Here is a 21,130-nt window from a genome sequence, read left to right as displayed (position 1 = left end):
CAAAAGTGCTCAGGAGCAAAATCCCAAAGAAATCCTCAACAATATTTATGCACGCGACTCCAGAGACAAGGATTCTCTGTGCACAGAAATGGAAGGAGGAGATAACACCCTCGAGGAAGAATGGCGGATGAAAATCTTGGAATATGCAGAGATAGCAAAATTGATGGCACTGTTAAAAGATAGAAATTTAGAATCTTTAAAAGATGACTGGAAACCCTTTCTAGCCTATATAAGAAGGTATTTTCCATATGCAAAGACCACAGCGAGGTTTGAAGTGTAAGAAAACTAGCAGAATGTATTGTTGTTGTTTAGTCGTTTAGTTGTGTCCGACTCTTCGTGACCCCCTGGACCAGAGCACGCCAGGCACTCCTGTCTTCCACTGCCTCCTGCAGTTTGGTCAAACTCATGCTGGTAGCTTCGAGAACACTGTCCAGCCATCTCGTCCTCTGTCGTCCCCTTCTCCTTGTGCCCTCCATCTTTCCCAACATCAGGGTCTTTTCCAGGGAGTCTTCTCTTCTCCTGATGTGGCCAAAGTATTGGAGCCTCAGCTTCAGGATCTGTCCTTGCAGTGAGCACTCAGGGCTGATTTCCTTAAGAATGGATACGTTTGATCTTCTTGCAGTCCATGGGACTCTCAAGAGTCTCCTCCAGCACCAGAATTCAAAAGCATCAATTCTTCGGCAATCAACCAGCTCTCACTTCCATACATCACTACTGGGAAAATCACAGCTTTAACTATTCGGACCTTTGTTGGCAAGGTGATGTCTCTGCTTTTTAAGAAGCAGAATGTATTAGAGAGGATGAAATTAGGCAAGACAGAACCTTAAAATGCAATTGTATGTGATCTGGGTTGTAAACATCAATGCTGGGTGAGCGGAAAGTCACTAGTTTTGTTGAATTGGAGTATAAATTGTTGAGTAACAAATGTAACTTTCTATATGGAAAAAAAAAGAATAAAATATTATTGTATAAAAGGAATGAAGACCCTCGAAATTAGCTCATCTTGGTCTCCAGCAACCAGGCTCCCTCCAGGTTTTTTTTTGCCTCCTGCCATCCTCAGCCAGCACAGAGGGCGCCAGGTTGGCAAAGACTGGTTTGGCCTAACAACATTCCCATAAATAGCCAAGGTAATGGGTTGGATCCAGTCCAGGCAGTTGTAGGAACCAGATCTGTGTCCTTGCCATGGAATTCAATCTGTTTCCAACGCCTTTCCCCCCTCCCTCCATAATTGACCTATAAAGAATGCAAAAGAAATTTGGAAGACAAATAAGAAATACTCTGCATGGGTGGTCTGGGCCCCATTCATTGGTAAATACCCACATAATCTTATTTTTGAAAGCTATTTCTCCTGCATTAGTTCTTAATATCATATTTTCTACTCTGGAAAAGGGGAGAGAGAGGAGGGATGGGAGAGAACACCCGTAGAGATCTCTAAACCTCAGAAATACACTGAAACAATTCTTATGAGGTCACCCCTATGTTGTCTCTGTGTGACAATGCAGAAAGAAGCAAAGGTTGTTGTTGTTGTTGTTGTTGTTGTTGTGCATTTTCTTCAGTCTATAAAGGCTCCCAAAGCAGCTTATGAACATCAGTGAGAGAACAGTCTTTGCCCTTGGGCAATTTAAGAAACGCAACACAAAAGGAAAAGGAACCAGGAGGGAGGAGGGACACTAATTCTTAGTTTCAGATATCTTCTAGAGAACAGCAGGAATGGGAGATTTGGAGAGGAGTGGAAAGCTGCAGGTCTTTCAGCAGAACCAGTGAAGAAGCTTTGCCATTCCACCTCTTCCTGCCTCCTACAGCCTGATAGAATAACTGCTGCAGATGGTACTGAAAAGGAGCAGCCTGTGTGGGAACGTTCAAGATGGTAAATGTAAAGGACCCCTGACAGTTAAGTCTAGTTGCAAAAGACGCTGGGGTTGTGGCACTCGGTTGTGCCGACGTTTGTCCGCAGACAGTTTTTCCGGGTCATGTGGCCAGCATGACTAAGCTGCTTCTGGCAAACCAGAGCAGCACACGGAAACGCCGTTTACCTTCCCGCCAGAGTGGGACAGGGAAAGAGCAACAGGAGCTCACCCCGTCGCGGGGATTCAAACCGCCAACCTTACAATCGGCAAGTCCTAGGCTCAGTGGTTTAGACCACAGCTACTGATGGATTGCTTGTGTGACTGCAGTACATTGTTTATTGCTTTTATTTTATGGAGCAATGGTCTCGTTAAGATAGTAAAATTCATGTTAAATTGCTGTTTTAGGGGCTGTTTTTAAAAACCTGGAACAGATTAATCCGTTTTGCATTACTTTCTATGGGAAAGCATGCCTTGGTTTTGGAACACTTTGGTTTTGGAACGGACTTCTGGAACGGATTAAGTTTGAGAACCAAGGTACCGCTGTAATGCACTGGCTCCCGGTGGAGTACAGGATCAGGTTTAAGGTGCTGGTTTTAACCTTTAAAGCCCTATACGGCCTAGGACCCTCGTACCTACAGGACCGCCTCTCCTGGTATGCCCCACAGAGAAACTTACGGTCTTCAAATAAAAACATCTTGAAGGTCCCAGGCCACAGAGAAGTTAGGCTGGCCTCAACTAGAGCCAGGGCTTTTTCGGCTGTGGCTCCGATCTGGTGGAACGCTCTGTCACAAGAGACCAGGGCCCTGCGGGACTTGACATCTTTCCGCTTGGCCTGCAAGACGAGCTGTTCCTCCAGGCCTTTGGCCAGGGCACAGCCTGACTCCCTCCCTCGGCAATCTTCGCAGAGCTCTGGCCCAATGGTTGCCAGTGGCTTGAATTAATTAATTTTATAATGAATGATTTTAGAGTGTTGTTTATGCTGTACTTTTATACTGTTTTATTGTTGTTAGCCGCCCTGAGCCCGGCTTCGGCTGGGGAGGGCGGGATATAAATAAAATTTATTATTATTATTATTATTATTATTATTATTATTATTATTATATTACATCCCAGAGCCTGATGGAACTGATCTTTAGCAGAGCTGATGGAGAAGCCCTGTGGTCCCATCTCCCTTCCTGTAGGCTGATGAAATACCGTATTTTTCGCTCTATAAGACACACTTTTTCCCTCCTAAAAAGCATGGGGAAATGTGTGTGCGTCTTATGGAGTGAATGCAGGCTGTGCAGCTATCCCAGGCTGCGCAGCGCTCCCTCTTGCTGTTCTAGCTTCTGGCTTAGCCGCGCTCTGTCCCTTCTCCCACCTCCTGGAAAAGTCCCCAAAAGCCACGCTCCTTTTAAAGAGCCGCGCGGAGCGTGCGTGTGGCTCTTGGGGGCTTTTCCCCGAGGATGGAGAAGGGCAACCCATCAGTGACGGGCTGCCCTTCTCCCTCCTCGGGGAAAAGCCTGCAAGTGCCGCACACACACTCCACGCGGCTCGTGAAAGGGAACGCTGAGCAGAGCCTGGGATGCAGACAGGCTCTGCTCAGCGCTCCCTTTAAAGAATCTTTCTTTCTTTCTTTCTTTCTTTCTTTCTTTCTTTCTTTCTTTCTTTCTTTCTTTCTTTTTTTCTTGCAGTACCCCTCTAAAAACGAGGTGTGCCTTATTGTCAGGTGTGTCTTATGGAGCGAAAAATACGGTAGCTGCTGTGACTGAACATCCTGTGCTGATCCTGGGGGCTAACCGAGAGGCGAGGTCCAAGTCCAGTCCAAGGTCGATAGTGCGGTGTGGAGGCTGTCCGTCAAAGCTGTAGCTGGGTCCAAGGTGGGGAGTCGGGAGGAGTCAGGAACTCTGGCAGAAGAGCAGGACAGGGTGCAGGCAGGAACAGGCTAGCAACAACGCTGCTCCCGCAACTTGGGACTGGGGCTGGCCGGCTTTTATCTGCCCCGAGGCATAGGGCGGCCCCGGTCCACAGGTGACTTGCCTCTCCTGGCCTGGAGGCGAGCATTCCTCCTGGGGGAACTTAGTTCTCTCCGCCTCTCTGCCCTGAGCCTCTGCAGCTCAGGAGAGGCTGGAGGGTTACCGGACCCAGAGGCAACCTCAGCTTCCCCTGACGGGGCTGAGAGTGGAGCACCTGCAGGCAATGGGTCCTCCATCACCTCAGGGGCCAGAGCAGGCTCAGCTGATGCCTGCACCTGAGGATCCAGCGCAGGTGAGGACCCTTCAGGCTCATGCCCCAGCCCCGGCTCAGCTGGTTCTGGAGGCGGGGACTCCTGTGCAGGCTGGGATCCCTCAGGTTCAGCCTCTGAGTCTGAATTCCAGGCCATCACACATCCTGATGGAGCAGATCATTAGCAGAGGTGATACCAGTTCCTTGACATTACAGGTAAGGGAGAGGGCAGTGTTGTGCTGAGGTCCTCCTGCTCAGGGTTCTCTCGTAATGGGCACCCAGTTCATCCCTGTGAGATGCTGGTGGGTCTCCTTTGGCCTGATCCTGCAGGACTACAATTGCCATCATCCCAGCCCTTTGGCTATGCTAGTTGGAGCTGATGGGATCTGGAATTCAACTGCTGGAGGGATCCTGCCCTACATAGGGGAAAGTGTTTATTTATTTCATTTCCCACATTCAGACCCCACTCTGATAGGAATTTTATGCGCTTAGATATATGGTAATGTTCATAAGTGTACCAACCAAGCACATACGTAGATCAGCACAGGAAGGCCAACCTGGAACCATTTTGATTCCTAAACTGACCAAATGTTTTCTCTGCAAGGTCAAAGTGGAAAAGCCTCCCCATTGTCTCTTTCCTCACAAATCCTGTCTTAAGGACACATTTAAGATATGAAAAGGGTGTGAGCCTGTGATCTGGCCCAGGAAATAAGTATTTATCATTACAAAAGACTGGCCAGGCTCCCCAGGCAATCCAATCAAGTAACCTGCCAGACAGGAGATAAACAACAACAGGAGAAAACAACATTCAAATTTCTGTTTTAGACCGCCTTTTCTGTGATGTAGGTATGATGTATCTGAGGGGTTGTCTTGGGTTACACCCCTTCTGTGATGTATGTATGACGTTTCTGAGGGTGGTCTTGATCTACAGGGGGGCAATTTCAAAAGTCTTTATAAGGCCTTGCATGCCATTTTTCTGGGTTCCTCCTCCCTCCTTTGTGTGGTGAGGGGAGCACCCTGTTGCAACAGATCAATAAAGATCAGGCTTACTAGCTGCTTTGCTTCTCAATATTCTCTGGTTGGCCTCTGTTATTCTCTCCTACCAATAGGGAACCTATGTAAGGACTCTATATGGGCTCTTGGATATCCCATAAGTGAAAAGGGCAATTTTTGTTTACAACACCACCTTTGTGCTCCAAGGAGCTCAAGATGTTGTGCCAGCTTCTCATTTTATCCCCAGGTTGGTTAGGCTGATGGGGCAGTGATTGGCCCGAGATCTTCATGGCTAAGCGGGATTTGAATTCAAGTCTCCCAGGTCTTAGCCCGATGCTCTGACCACACCACCACGCTGGCCACAACCTACTGGGAGCTCTCCCATTATCTTACTCTTTCAAAGCCACACATTTAACAGGGGGGAAGAAAATAATAGCTGCTTGTATGTGACTTTATCCCCCGGTCCCAGAATATGATTTCATTCATCAGTTGCCAGCTTCAGCAAAATCACGGCGAGGGGGGGAAATGCAATGTTCCCAGAATGTCCTGATTTTCCTTTTCATCAGAGATATGTTGGAGGGTATGGAGCTATGCAATCCCAGAGCCAAGGAGATAAGTAACTAGACAACCTTTAGAAGACAGCTGAAGGCAGCCTTTTATAGGGAAGTTTTGTATTAATGTTTAAGGCTTTATTATGTGTTTATATATGTTGGAAGCTGCCCAGAGTGGCTGGGGCAACCCGGTCAGACAGGCAAGGCATAAATAATAAAATAATGATGATGGGGATGAAATAGGACGTCCCTATTTTCATCGGAGAAATGTTGGATGCCCTTCGCCTGACAAAGGAAGCCCTCCTGATATTTCTTATCAGGGCTTTTCTTTTGCAGCTGGAACTCCCCACATCTCAATTCCGGCACCTCTCAGTTGGGGGCCATTGCCATTATAAGAGAATAAGGGTGGTGTTCATGGTGAGTCCCGGCACCTCTTTTTCTAGAAAAATAGCCCTGGTTCATATAATAATAAATAATAATAAATTTTATTTATACCCTGCCCTCCCCAGCCAAGATCGGGCTGAGGGCGGCTAACACCAGGTATAAAAACAATTGATTGAAATACAACTTAAAAACAAGATGAAAATACAACATTAAAATGCAGCCTCGTTTCAGTAGAAACTCAAATCAAAAACTTTTGGGGGATGCAAACATCAAATCTTCACCTAGGCCAACTATTCAGACTGGTCCTACGTGGGCCAGAAAAAAGCCAGGGAAGTCCCCAAATAGGAGTTCCATCACAGGAGGAGAAAGGAAAAAGGAAAGAGGGGGAGGGGATCAAGCTGATTCCAAGCCAAAGGCCAGGCGGAACACTCTGTCTTACATGCTGAACATCTCCCACCACCAGGAGCATGAGGAAGTCCTTTGTTTTTTATCTGTCCCAAATCTTCCAACATTCTGCTTCATTAGATGTCCAAAAGTTGCACAGTGGTACCTTGGTTCTCAAATGTCTTGGTGATCAAACAACTTGGAACCCAAACACTGCAAACCCAGAAGTGTTCTGGTTTGCGAACTTTTTTCAGAAGCTGTACGGACTCCGTTTTGAGTGTTACACTTCCAATTTGAGTGTTATGCTGAGGTCTGCCTGTTTTTGCTATTTATTTTGCATTTTTGTTTTTGCGACTCTTTTGTTTTTTATTTTTGTGACTGTGTGGAACCCAGTTCAGCTATTGACTGACTGACTGTATGACTGCAGTACATTGCTTATTGCTTTCATGTTGGTCTCGTTAGCTAGTAAAATTCATGTTAAATTGCTGTTTTAGGGCTTTTTAAAAAAAGTCTGGCACGGATTAATCCATTTTGCATTACTTTCTATGGGAAAGCGCGCCTTGGTTTTGGAACACTTTGGTTTTGGAACGGATTTCCAAAACGGATTAAGTTTGAGAACCAAGGTACCACTGTAGTGTTATCAGAAAGGGAGAAAAACAGCTGGCCACCACATGCTTCCTCCAAGGGCACTGTTCTTTCCTTGCCATCTTTTAGGACCTTTCCCCAGCTGGAGCGAGGCAGACATTAACCAGTCCTCCAGAGTCGGCTTGGAAATCATTTTCAAACGGGCCTGGAGAATAATATAAAATGGCACATGAAACGGTCCAATTAAAACCCTATTACAATGAAACCAGACAGGGAGCCCGGGGGGAGAAACGTACCAACACACTTGCGGGAAACACTCTCGGTTTTTGTGTCGCGAGGGTAATCTCCTTGGGAGAAAGGCGTCTGAGCTCAGAAATCTTCCCCACCTGTCCTTGCCGGAGGATCAATTCCCCATGACTTTTTTCACCAGGCTCTCAAGAAACCTCTCAGGCAGAGGCCCCTGCAAAAATGTCCCTGAAGTGACTTTCCACCCATAACCCGAAGGCATGGGATCTTGCAAATTTCCTGCTAGGTGGGGCTAAGAAACAAACTGGGTCAGTGGGTTCAGCTGAGTCAATCCAGGTTCTGCGTTCCAGTTAGCAGGACCAGTTGGTGGAACGGCTTCATTTCCTGCACACACATCGACGATTTCGGATCGGGTAAGAACATTAGAGATAGCCGAGCGAATGGCAGCTGGGGATACCCCATCGCTGTGTAGTTAAGAAGAGGCTAAAATAGAGTTTCAGGGCAGAAATTGGCACAGCAGGCCTGTAAATGCCTTTTGCAAGTAGCATTCTGCACTTGCAAGGAATCGATCCTTCAGTGTGGCAGCAGCTAGCCTTTGGAACTCCCTGCCCATTGATATTAGAAAGGCCACCTGCTAAAATCTTTTCGTTTAAACTGTTACGGAAATGACGGGGGGGGCACATCTTAAAGTTGTTACAATGTTACAGATATTATGCCTGGATGTATCCTTTCGACTTGACAGCTCAGGGAAGATTGTTGTTGTTTAGTCGTTTAGTCATGTCCGACTCTTCATGACCCCATGGACCAGAGCATGCCAGGCACTTCTGTCTTCCACTGCCTCCCGCAGTTTGGTCAAACTCATGTTCGTAGCTTCGAGAATACTGTCCAACCGTCTCCTCCTCTGTCGTCCCCTTCTCCTTGTGCCCTCCATCTTTCCCAACATCAGGGTCTTTTCCAGGGAGTCTTCTCTTCTCATGAGGTGGCCAAAGTATTGGGGCCTCAGCTTCAGGATCTGTCCTTCCAGTGAGCACTCAGGGCTGATTTCCTTCAGAATGGAGAGGTTTGATCTTCTTGCAGTCCATGGGACTCTCAAGAGTCTCCTCCAGCACCAGAATTCACAAGCATCCATTCTTTGGCGATCAGCCTTCTTGATGGTCCAGCTCTCACTTCCATACATCACTACTGGGAAAACCATAGCTTTGGGAAGATACCTAGCTTTATAAATTCGTGCAAAATCCATACTTTAACCGACTCTCCTCATTCCAACGCCATTTTAACCCTTAAAGAAAGGTGAATTTGGGCTCCCCCTCCCTCCATGAACCAGGAAGCAGGAAGTCATGTAGGCAGCAGGAACAGGGCATCCCGTGGTAATTCCCCAAGCGTGAGAGCCCATCTAAGGCACCCCACCCAGGGAGCGACCAGGGGGAAAACAATAGGCATCCACAGAGGCAGTTGAGCAGGTCAGGTGTTCTGAAAGCCCATCTCCAGACAAGTCCTGAGAGCAAGGCTATTTAAGGAGTTTTATTGTTCTTGCGGTGACAGGTACTTAAGAGGTGTTTGATAAAGTGACCTAATGTTGAACTTGTGTAACCCTTGGATACCCCTCCCCATTTGTGACATTCTAGTAATGTAGTGAAAGGACGCGGGTGGTGCTGTGGTCTAAACCACAGAGCCTAGGGCTTGCTGATCAGAAGGTTGCGGTTCGAATCCCCGCCACAGGGTGAGCTCCCGTTGCTCGGCCCCAGCTCCTGCCAACCTAGCAGTTCGAAAGCACATCAAAGTGCAAGTAGATAAATAGGTACTGCTCTGGCGGGAAGGTAAACGGTGTTTCCATGCGCTGCTCTGGTTCGCCAGAAGCGGCTTAGTCATGCTGGCCACATGACCCGGAAGCTGTACGCCGGCTCCCTCGGCCAGTAAAGCGAGATGAGCGCCTCAACCCCAGAGTCGGCCACGACTGGACCTAATGGTCAGGTGTCCCTTTACCTTTTACCTATTGTGATTTTATGTTCTAACCATCCTGAGACCTGCAGGTATAGGGCAGTTTATAAATAATAATAATAATAATAATAATAATAATAATAATAATAATAATATCACCCCATGCTCTGACAGCCCCAGATTGACCTGGAACACCTAAGCCATCCTGCAGAGATCTGGGGCTGTCTCACCCTGGCTCAAGCAATCCGAGAATCCTCTCACATTGACCCTATTTGGTTCGGGTCTCATCCCTGTGAACAGCCCTATGTGTTTATGTGACTGTGATACACACACACACAAACACACAGAGAGAGAATGAGAGAGAGAGAGGGACTTGGGACAGAACATCTTCACTTGGGAGCAATAATTTTTTTTTTTTAAAAAAAATATTTCCTGTCTGCTAAAAACATCTGCTTTGAAAATGAGCACCATCCTCCATCTCGACTCGACTCGATTTGCAACCACAAGGTGTGTTTTGTTCCGGGGCCTCGAATGTGTTTTTAATTTAGCCATTTATATGGTGGCGAAGGTTGTTTACAGCCATGAAGTCACAGATACAGACAGAGAAGGTAATTGCGGGCACAGCTGTCTCCCTTCCATTACGGCACATTTATTTGGCCGTGCCGCTGCCAAGCCACCCGATGCCAGAGGCAGGAAAACAAAAAGAAGGGAGGGGAGGGGAAAGGAACGATGGGAAGCAAAATAATGCCTAGGCTCAAAAGCCACCGAAATTGGATCTAATAAGGCTCCAGCAGGGATGCGAACACCTCCATTCATTTTGGGGGGAGAAACATACATAGAAAGTCTGTTCTAGACTAGATGGGCACAGGTTTCTTGCTCACCGTGGTTTTGGCATCGCATTCCCAGCAATATTTCCCTCGGATGCTGCAGACAACTTGATGCCCATGATTTGCTTTGGACCGCAACACTCTCCCCCAAATCAAATCAAACAGAAGGCACTAGGTTAACGAAGGCAACAATACAGCAACAATACTTATTAATAATAATAATACTAATAATATTTGTATACTGCCCTGTACCTACAGGTCTCAGGGCAGTTATAACATAAAATCTCAATATAAAAATAAAAAATACATAATAAAAATAAAAACCCCAGTAACCCCCTCCCCATTTAAAAAGGGCATTGGATGTCAGTCAACCCAAGGCCTGGCTGAAGAGGAACCTTTTCACCTGGTGCCTAAAGGTGTATAATGAAGGCACCAGGTGAAGCTCCCTGGGGAGAGAATTCCACAGTTGGGGAGCCACTGCAGAAGAGGCCCTGTTCTTGTATTGCCAGCCTCTGGACCTCACCGGGTAGGTTCATACGGAAAGAGGCGGTCCTGAGCAGTTTAGGGCTTTATAGGTCAAAACCAGCACTTTGAATTAGGCCCAGAAACTAACAGGCAACCAGTGCAGTTGGGCCAGGATTGGTGTAATATGCTCAAACCCTTTTGCCCTGGTGAGCAACCTGAATTCTGCACTGGCTGAAGTTTCCGCAGCGTCTTCAGAGGCAGCCCTATGTACAATGCATTGCAATAATCTAACCTTGAGGTTACCGGATCACAGACAACAGTAGTTATGCTATCCCTGTCCAGATAGGGATGTGGCTGGGCCACTAGCCGAAGCTGATGGAAGGCCCTGAGGCCACATGAGCCTCAAGTGACAGCATTGTGAGGGAGGAGCACTGCGTGATTTTATAAATTTCGATGCGCTGCTACTTAAGAATCCTTTTAATGGGAGATTTTGGAGGCCGGATCAGGGACTTCCTGCATGCCGAACACATGCTCCACCGCTGAGCTATGGCCCTTCCCAAATCCCTTGGTAGCTTCTCAGAACAAGAGGGGAAATGGAAAAACAGGAGCTATAAATATTGCTGGCTTTGCCGATGGGAGAGAGGAAAGTTCAGGGAACGAGTGCGGTGAAGTCATATGGAAGGGCAGAAACCCTGCCTCGGGTTGCAGTGCCCACAGAGGAAGGGAAGAGGTTTTGAGGACACAGCAGATTGCGCCTTTGAGGTTCATAGTTCCAGGCCATAAATTCTCCCCGGCCGCTCGACTCGATGCCTCAATTGTCCAGTCCAGACGATCGTTTCTCCGCACTTTGGGGTTCTCCAAGAGTGACTCTGCTGATTTGACCACATTGTCTGCCGTTGGAGCCAAGCCCAACACTTGAGAAGGAAGGGAAAACCTTATCCACAATCCACCGGGAATGATCCTCACAGCCACAAGGACAGGTGGGGAATGCCACAAATGAGAGAGGTCAGGATCCAAGTCCAAGCCTGCTCTTCAGCTGGCCCTGTTGCAAAAAGAAACCTCATTGACAGACGTAGGGGTAGATTATCTTATCGAAGACTGATGCTCGTCCCACCACATGTTGCTGGCTGCCTGAGGCATCCCCGTCATTTTCTAACGTGCTGCACATCATCGTTCTCCGCCTGCGTTCCTCGGACATCTCAGAGCCACAGAGGTCCAGATGGTTCCTATTGAGGCTCTGTCTCGACACGCTAATGAGAGCCAGCCACAGCCCTTGCTCCTCGCATCGGGCATCTCCCCACACTACGCGCCGTCATCTTCCATCTGAGACCAGAGTTTGTTTTCCTCCAGACAGGCCCACACAGCAGCTTGCCAAGTTTGTTAGGGAAGCTTGAACATGGAAGGGTGGAGAGGGGCCTCGCTTGCCAAAGCTGGCCTGTTTCCCCCTTGGAGGTTCCCTGCCCCACACCTCAAACAGGATCACACACCACCAGGGCTGTGTGTGTTCTAAAAGTTTGAAAACAGGAAAATGGAATCCTGCCATGTGTCGCAGGCCAGCAAATTTGTGTAACTTCTGCATTGTTGATTGAGGTTTCTGCTAATTGGAGGGGAGGGACAACAAACTACGCAGGGAACTGAAGAATCACAGGAATTCATGTTCCACCGCATTTCTGAAATCTCACTAGAAATCCTCACATATTTAAAGTCCATTTTTGCAGACACAGAAGCTTGCATCCAATTTCGTGCTAAGTAACCGTCCTGTTAGGACAAGGATTTCCACTTCAGCTGCAGGATTCCCCCTCCTCCCCCATGTACCCCCTAAAAATGTTCTGTGGGCTCTCATTATCTTCTGGAGCAGATCTAACAGGAGGGAAGTCCCATTGCACTAGCAGAAATTCTTGCACCAATGGTATGTTTATTTAGAGTTACACTGGGGAGAAGCCGGTGCACTTGTACAAACTAAAAGTGCAGAACCAGACTTCCGGGTTAGCGCCTCCGGCAATGGCGGATTTCCTCTGACCAGGAGGAATCCGCTTCGTGAGAACTAGGGTCTGGACCGCCGCGGCGAGGCGGAGACCCATTAAAAACCACAGGCAGGAGAAGCCTGTGGCTGTGGGATTCGGCTGGCACCTTTTGCGCCTCCCCTACTCACGGGGAAACCCGGTTTCGGGGATCCGGAGCGACGTGGGGTGAATGGCGCAGTGCTTTGAATCGACTGCTTTTTTCACGGAGTGAAGCCGCATTGCTGTTGCCGGAGAGCGCTGACTTTTTCCTGTGGACAATTGGATTTTAAACAACTGCCCATGAGTAGAACGGAAAATTGGATTAAGAAACTTTTTTAATTTGGCACCGAAGCGGGAAGGTCTAAACAGGAAGTCCGCCTTCCGCTTTTGTAAATAGATTGAAGCAAAGACATTGCAAGCTAGAGTCTGGAAAGTCGTTTGTAAAGGACTAAATTTCCATCAGTTAAAATCACTAAACCCCCCTTGGAAGCAGGAGAAGAGGGGGGAATCTTTTTAGACTGCTTAAACCTGCAGAAGAGAGAGTAAAGAAAGATAAATTTCCGCCGTCTTGATCCTGGGAGCGGGGTGTCAGAGACAGACACTTTGGGGAAGTTCATTGACTGTGGACAAAACGTTTTTGACAGATAGTTAAAAAAGAGAAACATATTGATTCCAATGTTCCCTTTTGCATTTAAAAGGAACGAAATATCTGGGAAACGAAAGGAACTTTGTTGCTAGAATCTGCTTTTAAAAAGATGGATACAAATAGAAATTGTTTCCTCTAGAGGGAGCCTGTGAAACTGTTGCTGGAGTCAATCTGGGGAATTCTACAGCTGTAGAGATAAAAGATTGTGGGAACTAGACACCGACCTTGAACAAGAATGTACCCAGAAGAAGCTTTAGTGCTTGCTTTTTGCAAGACAAGTGCTTTACTGGAACAGCTACATGAGAAGATGGATTTGATGACTGTTGCAGTTGGAAATTTTGGACAAACAGTGAATACTTATATAGTAACCACTCAGGAATCAATCCAGGAATGTGCTTTGACAGAGCAAGTGGTGAAGAAGATAAAGGAGGAGGTAGTTGCTGAACCTCAAGTACCAGAAATGGAGAGAGCTGCGGCCTTGCAGGAACATAAGTTGCTGTCTTTGACGACTGAACCTGGAGAAAGTCAGATTTGGAGAGATGGAGTACTGTTTGGTCTGGAGATGGGAAGTTGGATAGATCCCCCTATGCAGGGATGTTTTGACTTTTCGGATCTGGCTTTGGGCCAGGGGGAGTTCGGAGTTGTGGGGGCCCTTAATCTTGGAGGGACTTTGAAACATGCCTTTAAATATCTTTTGGATTTCAGTGTTGACTATGGAGAATGGGCTGACTTGTCGAGAAGGGATAAAGATATTGTCAAGTTGGAGTCTCCGCGAGAGAAAGGAAGGAAATTAAGAATAAGGTCAGCAGAAGATAAAGTAAAGTGCAGGTATAAATATGAAGACCTGCAGAAGGGACATGGAAAAGACTTAAGAGCCTCGGATAGGTCACCAGGTTGATGGACTAGATGGATGGAACAGAAAGGACTGATAAAACCCGATACCAGGAAGAAGAGACGACGGATGAAGATTGGAAGAAAGTTTTTAAAATTCATTTAGAAAATTAGTGTAAAATTAATGAGTATTAGAAAAATGTTGGCATGAAACTATTTGGCTTTAGTAGAAATGTTAAAAAGAATTATGTATAAATATGTTTTGTTAAAAAGAATTAGGTATAAATAAGATTTAAGTTTTAAGCTTTAGGGTTTTTTATGGTAAAATAAGGTTAAAATAGATTAAGGTAATCTAATGACAGAATATTGTGAAAGATGGAAAGGATTTGCTGAGATAATTAATAACTAGAATACAAAAAAGGGAGGTGTGAGGAGGTCGATGAAACAAGTTAATGAAAGATAAGGATTTAGGAATATTGGATTTGCTTTTAAATTTTTTTGTTTATTTTTGTGTTTTTTTTATTCTGATGTATTGTGTGTTTTTTTTCCTTTTTTGACTTTTGTTTTTATTGACTTATATTGTTTAATTTCTTTTTTTGTATACCTTTTTTCCTTTTCTTTTTTCTTGCTTTTTCCTTTCTGTAATTTTAAATTCTCAATAAATATCATTTTTTAAAAAAAATAAAAGTGCAGAACCATAGCATGCAATGAACTCCCTGGTGCATTGCGTGATGGGGAGTAAAGAAGAGGAAAGGGATTAGGCACGGGCAACTCAGCAAGTGTGAACTGAAGGAGTCAGAGGTGCACTCAGGGCACATAATTTTATAGCACCGTTAATGTGCATGATTTCTCAGAGGCCATGGGGTTTGCAATCTAAGACAGTGATAGGGAATATCAGGCTGAGGGGCAAAAGACGGCCTTCCAGTCCTCTCCATCTGACTCTCATGACTCTCTGCAGGCCACATGTCCTCCTTAGTAATTCTCCTCACCTGTATCCTTCATGCCCTTCATTAGTGTGTGTCTGGCTGGAATTGGTCTTGGAACTCTTATGTCTTTTGCTTGCCTGGGCAAAGCATAGAATTATGAAATCACAGAACTGTAGAGTTGGAATGGACTCCAAGGATCACACAGTCCATCCCCATGCAATGCAGGAATCTCATATAAAGCATCCACGACACACACACACACACACACACACACACACACGTGACTGTAGAACCTAGATCCCACACTTTTTCAAGCCACCGCTCCTTTGGCTCCATAAATTTATCTGCAGTTCCCCCTACCCCACCCTATAAAAAGCATTACTCAGAATAGTGGTTTGCATGACCCACTAATGAAGGTATCGACGCAATGAAATACAAAACAGGAACAATTAATTGCACCTTTATTCAAAATCCAATGAAAACTATTTAGTTTAATTAATTAACAACATTGAGGGACTGGATCCAGTGATACCAGCTTTTCGAAGTCTGATAATCATTTATATCTCTTCTAGGTAATCCCACTGTCCCCCAGAGGGAGGTACTGCCCATTTTGGGAATTAGACGAAGGAAACAAGACAGGGAAAGCCCTGCATGAAACTGAGGTCCCAAACCATTTAGCAGTTTATGAAACTGAGCCTGCACACAATTGAGCAGGACACTCAAAGCATCCATTCTTTAAAAGGGTTGCAGGCTAGCGTTACCAAAAGTTATCCAACACCAGCATGTCTTTCCATAAGCAAAAACAGTCTGGTATTCGAAGATATGCCACCATTTTAACGGCAGGAAGAAATGTGCTACAAACTGCCAAATGAACACCCCAATTTGAACTTGGAAAATCCTTTTGAACATACGCCGATCAAGGTTGTTTGATGACACTCCCCACCTCACAAAGTCAAGGAATTCAAACCCAGTCATTGAAATTAGCAAAACTAAATACAACTCATGAAAAATTAAAAAAAAACAAGGCCATGTTACAAAAAACGACAGAAGATAAACATAACTTAATAAAAGTGCATGTGCTATGTACAGGTATTCTTTCTATATTTGAGTGTGTTAGAACAACCTGATTTTATGCAATTTAAGTCACGGACAGGTCAAGCCTGAAGCACTTTTGCTGCTTCTATTCCTTTCTATGGGTTTGTATTCTGCACCCTTACCAAGCTGCCTCAATTTCAACTGAATGCCACAAAATCATTGGGTACAGTTGCTTAATCACAACCACCCGAATGCATTTCAACTGCGAAACGCAGGTTTTGGGTTTTTGTTTTTTCATAGGATAAAAATGAACTTACGGTAAGTTTCCCTTTAAGCAGGCATCAGTTGATAATTTTCACTTAATTCCCTGAAATTCAGGATACTTTCCCCAAATATTCTGCTTTAAATTCTGAACCCTTAAAATCCATGCAGCATGTGGGGAGCAGCCATTGTCCGTTTTACAGTAAGCAATAGAGAAGCGATCTGTCCGCCCTCACAAGTAAAGCATCATGGGAAATGTGGTTTCCCCACAAGACTGTTCAATCATGTGAAAATATAGTTCGTCGTCGTATCAAATGATGGCTAGAAACAATATTTAAATACACGAACATTGTAAACATAAGCTTCTTCTCACAGTAATACAAAGCTGGCAAAACACCTGGACCGTATATAAACTAACCTGCATCTTACTATGGATAGAAAAGTGTTTGGGATGCAGGCCAACAGCCTCAGGTGTGGCATACAAAAGGTACAAACCAATCATAAATGTAGTGGGAAATCGGAATGGGCAGTAAACAGTTCAAAAATTTGCAAGTTGGCACAATGATTTGGGTTCATCATGGAGGTCTTAAGATCTCAAAGTCATCCACCACTAAAGGATGCAAGGCTGTTGCATCCAGCTGACCATTCCAAACATGTTTAATGGCTCTGCTGCTTAATTAGTGTAATGAAGAAACAAAGCATCTCACGGTAAGTGCCTGAAATACAGCACCAAGAATTGAAAAAAATTCCACCTCCCTTTACTGAATAAAGGCACAGTCCCACAAAGATCATGATTGCAAAATAATCACCAGATAAAATAGCATCCAAGTCTGCAAAATGGCATGCTCTAAAACCAATGAGCTAGGCTCTGGGCCAGTGAAATCTCATGCTACGCTAAGCTAGTCGTTAATTTGCCAAAGCGCCTTTTACCGCTGAGTCAAAATGGGGCTTGGAGATGTCCCATGAGTACTTTTGTCCCCCAAAACTAACACCTCTTTGGGGCTTGCTTTTTTTTTTTTTTTTTTTTTTTGCATGCCTTTGCAAAAAAATATGAGGAAGGGGGAACATGTCCTTGTTGCCAGTTCTCCTTCATCCCAATCTAGTCAAGTAAACAGACAAGCCAGGCAAAATGCAATAGGGGTTCCACATCTGGAAGGAAGCATTGCTGAAAGTAATATAGTACAAATGGACAACATCATAACCAGATATGCATCTTAAGTTGGGTGCATCTTAAGCTGCAAATCTTGCAGAATGAAAGCCCAAAATACCTGAAAGACTTTCTCCTTCCCTACAGAACCTCTCAGGTGTTGAGATCGGCAGAGGGGCCCTCTTGGAAGTGCCTCCGCCCTTAAAGGCTTGCAGGGAGCGGTGGCCCAGAAGAGGCCCTTCTCTGCAGTGGCCCCTAAGCTGTGGAACTCCCTGCCCACATAACAGTGGCTGGCACCTTCATTGTACAGCTTCCAATGAATGCTGAAGATGCACTGCTTTACCCTGGCTTTTCACACTTGAGGTGTACTGTTTTGGGACCCACCTTATTTTTATGATTGCAAGTTGCTTTAAATGTTGTGTTTTAATGCTGCAACCTGCCCTGGGACCTTAGGGTGAAGAGCATAATAAATGATAAAAACTAGAGCAAGACCCATAAAGAAGGCTGATCACCGAAGAATGGATGCTTTTGAATTATTGTGCTGGAGGAGACTCTTGAGAGTCCCATGGACTGCAAGAAGATCAAACCTCTCCATTCTGAAGGAAATCATCCCTGAGTGCTCACTGGAAGGACAGATCCTGAAGCTGAGGCTCCAATACTTTGGCCACCTCATGAGAAGAGAAGACTCCCTGGAAAAGATCCTGATGTTGGGAAAGATGGAGGGCACAAGGAGAAGGGGGCGACAGAGGAAGAGATGGTTGGACAGTGTTCTCGAAGCTACCAGCATGAGTTTGACCAAACTCCGGGAGGCAGTGGAAGACAGGAGTGCCTGGCATGCTCTGGTCCAGGGGGTCACGAAGAGTCGGACACAACTAAACGACTAAACAAACAAGAGCAAGACAGGGAGCATCAGCCCAGCAAACTAGTCATGTGTCCAATATGTGATCCCTGATTGGCTGTGTAGTCACTCATGATCCACAATATCATAGAAATGTAGAGTTGGAAGGGACCCTGAGGGTCATCTAGCTCAATCCCTTCCAATGCAGGAATCACCTGTTTCAGAGTCGTGAGTTTGAGCCCCTTGTTAGGCATAATATTCCTGCAAGCAGTGGGCTGCCTAGATGACCCTGTAGCCCATTCCAGCTCTAAAATTCTATACTTCTGGTGTGGTTGCTTGGTTTTTTAAAGTGTGTGTGTGCTGAAGCAGGCTAACAACACCTGCAAAAAAAGAGAAGTTCAAAATATTGGGAATAGTGGATAGGATTTTTCAAAGATTCCACTCACCCCTACCCCATGCACTGGAAAAGGAACCTCACCTAAATTTGGCACAGCATTACTTTTTCTTCAAACTAATTTGCTCTAAAAGTGCAATTAGCAGGCAATATACATGTGAGTAATATTAAAGTACAGCTAAAACACATTTTTGTCTGTAGACGTTTAGAGAACCTAATGGGTCTTCTGGCTGAAATGCAAAAACTGCTTTTTTTTTCAATTTTGCAAAAACTGCCCCCGAATTCAAATTCAGGTGCCGGAGAAAACACTTAATCTGACACTTAATTCACAAATGTTACTTCTGGATCCCAAGTTTCTCACAGAGTTCAGTAAGTCCAGAGCGAATAGCGATAAATCAGCAAATTCAACTTTTAGAACTAGCTTTGACATAAGACACATGGTTATGCCGATGTAAATTTAGAATGGCACTGAACTACTGTGTTCAACACCAGAGAAACCCAAGGTAAGGAGGATTGGATTCTTCCTATAAACTATTACATCACATCTAAAACTTGTTTTATGAAGTAATTCTTGGTAATAAATCAATCATATTCAGCTAAATAGACTGTATAGCCATAGGAACAATGAAGTTCAAACATTGTGGCTGTTTCTTTTTTCAATGATATTAAATATGTACAGTGTATCACAGGCATCTAAAACTGGCTTTTCAAAGAGGGGCGCCTCACGCTTTTCCTCTTAAGTATCTGTTTAGAAAAGACAGTAGAAATAGAAGAGGATTTCACTTCCAGATCACTGGCACGAACTGACAGTGATTCCAATTAAGTCAATAGGTGATTGCCACTAGTTTAGATGGCCTGAAAAAGAGATTAGGCAAACTGATGCATTTTGAGTCCGGTTATTAGCCACAATAGTCCAATGGCACCTCCACGTTCAGAAGCAGTAGTATATCTCAAAAATGCAAAGTTGTTGGTAACAGAAAAGGAAGAGCTGCTGCATCTGGGTCACTCACTGCTGGTGGAAACAGAAAACTGGAAAATATGGATACACCAGTGCAGTGTAGTGGTTAAGAGTGCTGGAGTATGACCCAGGAGACCAGGGTTCGAATCCGCAGTCAGCCAGGAAGCTCACTGGGTGACCTTGGGCCAGTCACTGCCTTTCAATCTAACCTACCTAGCAGGGCTGTTGTGAGGATGAAACAGGGAGAAAGAGAGCATATATGCTGCCTTGAACAAAAGGAAGGATAAAAATGTGAGATAAATAAATAAATAAATAAATATTGGCCCCAATCCAGCAGGTATAGTGATTCACTGATCACATGCTGCCAAGACAAGTCAGTTCCCTTATGGCTGAATAAACACAGCAACTAAAAGTGCTATTCTAAATTTTCAATTATTGTTAGTCATAAAATGCATCATTTGCAAATCATGCTTTGCCTACATTACCATGAGTGGACTTCAGGATTCTCCCCAACACACTGCTGTATTCTATTCATTCCCTTGAATCACAGTGCAGTTTTCTTTCAAAAAGTCAATGAGCATGCAAGGAAGTATTCTCAAATCTGCCACAAATCAGGATACTGCCCCATTCCAGCAGTAGAGATTAAGCTCCTCATACTTTAGCAGAACTTCACTGCAATTTAGAAGGGGCTTATCAAAATCACCTCCATTGCTCAGCATTTGTTTCTTCCAGTCCTAAGCCCTCTCAGCAATTCAGTCAGCTAACACAAACATTGGAGATCTTATGGCTTGAGCTCCAAGCAGCAATTTCTGCAACCAGCTTCTCGGGGGCGCTACGTCAGTTTCTTCATTCTGCGGTTTTGTTTGTCAATATTCATGGTGGCTCGATCCACAGAAGAAGTGATGCCATCAAGGGCTTCGTCCTGCCTTTCCAGTTCTGTCTCCGTTTCCAAGGCCAGGCTCTTGAGTTTCCGGAGAATCTGTTCAGAAAAGACACCAAGATCAATTTATCAGCAACACTTGGTTAAAAGCTTTGCCAGCAATTAGCACAATACCCTTTAAAATCTTTCAGATTCTTTACTGCGGGGTGAGGAGAATAGAAAAAATACACTGTGGGAAGAGACCTAGAGCTTATCTAAAATCCCAAATAATGTATTCCTCTGATTAATTGATAAGAGGGCTGTCTTCCACTATGGAGGGAGTGGATGTATGCATGTGAAACCAATCTGCTGATTAATTTTTTTGTGCTGGATGAGGCAGCATAGATAGGGAAATTCTGTCGATGAAGGATCAATATCAGAAGACTGACAAGACAAGGGTCTTCTAGTCCCAAACCCCTATTATTTCAATGTATGACACATACAAGATATGGTGCTCAATATCAATTATTTGTGATAGGCACTGATCTTCACAACATTGCTTTCCAGAAAAAATGGCTCGTTTTTGAACATGTGTGCAGGTATGCAGGGACTCTCTCACATAAACACACATACGGTTTTATTGTTGCTTGTACCCAGGCATCGTTAACAAACATTTCAACCTGAACAGACAGTATTAAAAATTATTAGTAAGTGAATTTCCTATGTATGCTTACTCCAAAGTAACTACAACTGTGTACAGTGAGGTTTGCTTCCAGTCAAGTGTGCCTATGATTTTCACCTCAGTAG

The 21,130-nt window shown here is 45.0% G+C and overlaps 1 protein-coding gene across 8 annotated transcripts in view; it reads right to left on the bottom strand.

The window, feature by feature from the left end:
* Positions 1–15,275: 15,275 nt before the first annotated feature.
* SNAP47 (synaptosome associated protein 47) overlaps positions 15,276–21,130 on the bottom strand; it is a gene marked incomplete at its 5' end in the record, with an annotated part of 29,193 nt that continues 23,338 nt past the window's right edge. For all 8 annotated transcript variants that reach the window (XM_080974182.1, XM_080974186.1, XM_080974183.1 and 5 more), the window contains one exon: positions 15,276–20,443. In XM_080974182.1, coding sequence (XP_080830308.1) covers positions 20,297–20,443 — 147 coding nt within the window. In that variant the 3' untranslated portion in view covers positions 15,276–20,296. The remainder of the gene's footprint in view (positions 20,444–21,130) is intronic.

The sequence above is a fragment of the Podarcis pityusensis genome, assembly GCF_964106645.2.
Source record: "Podarcis pityusensis genome assembly, chromosome: 12".
In the NCBI taxonomy this organism is placed as follows: Eukaryota; Metazoa; Chordata; class Lepidosauria; order Squamata; family Lacertidae; genus Podarcis; species Podarcis pityusensis.
This window is presented reverse-complemented; position numbering and strand designations above follow the sequence as displayed.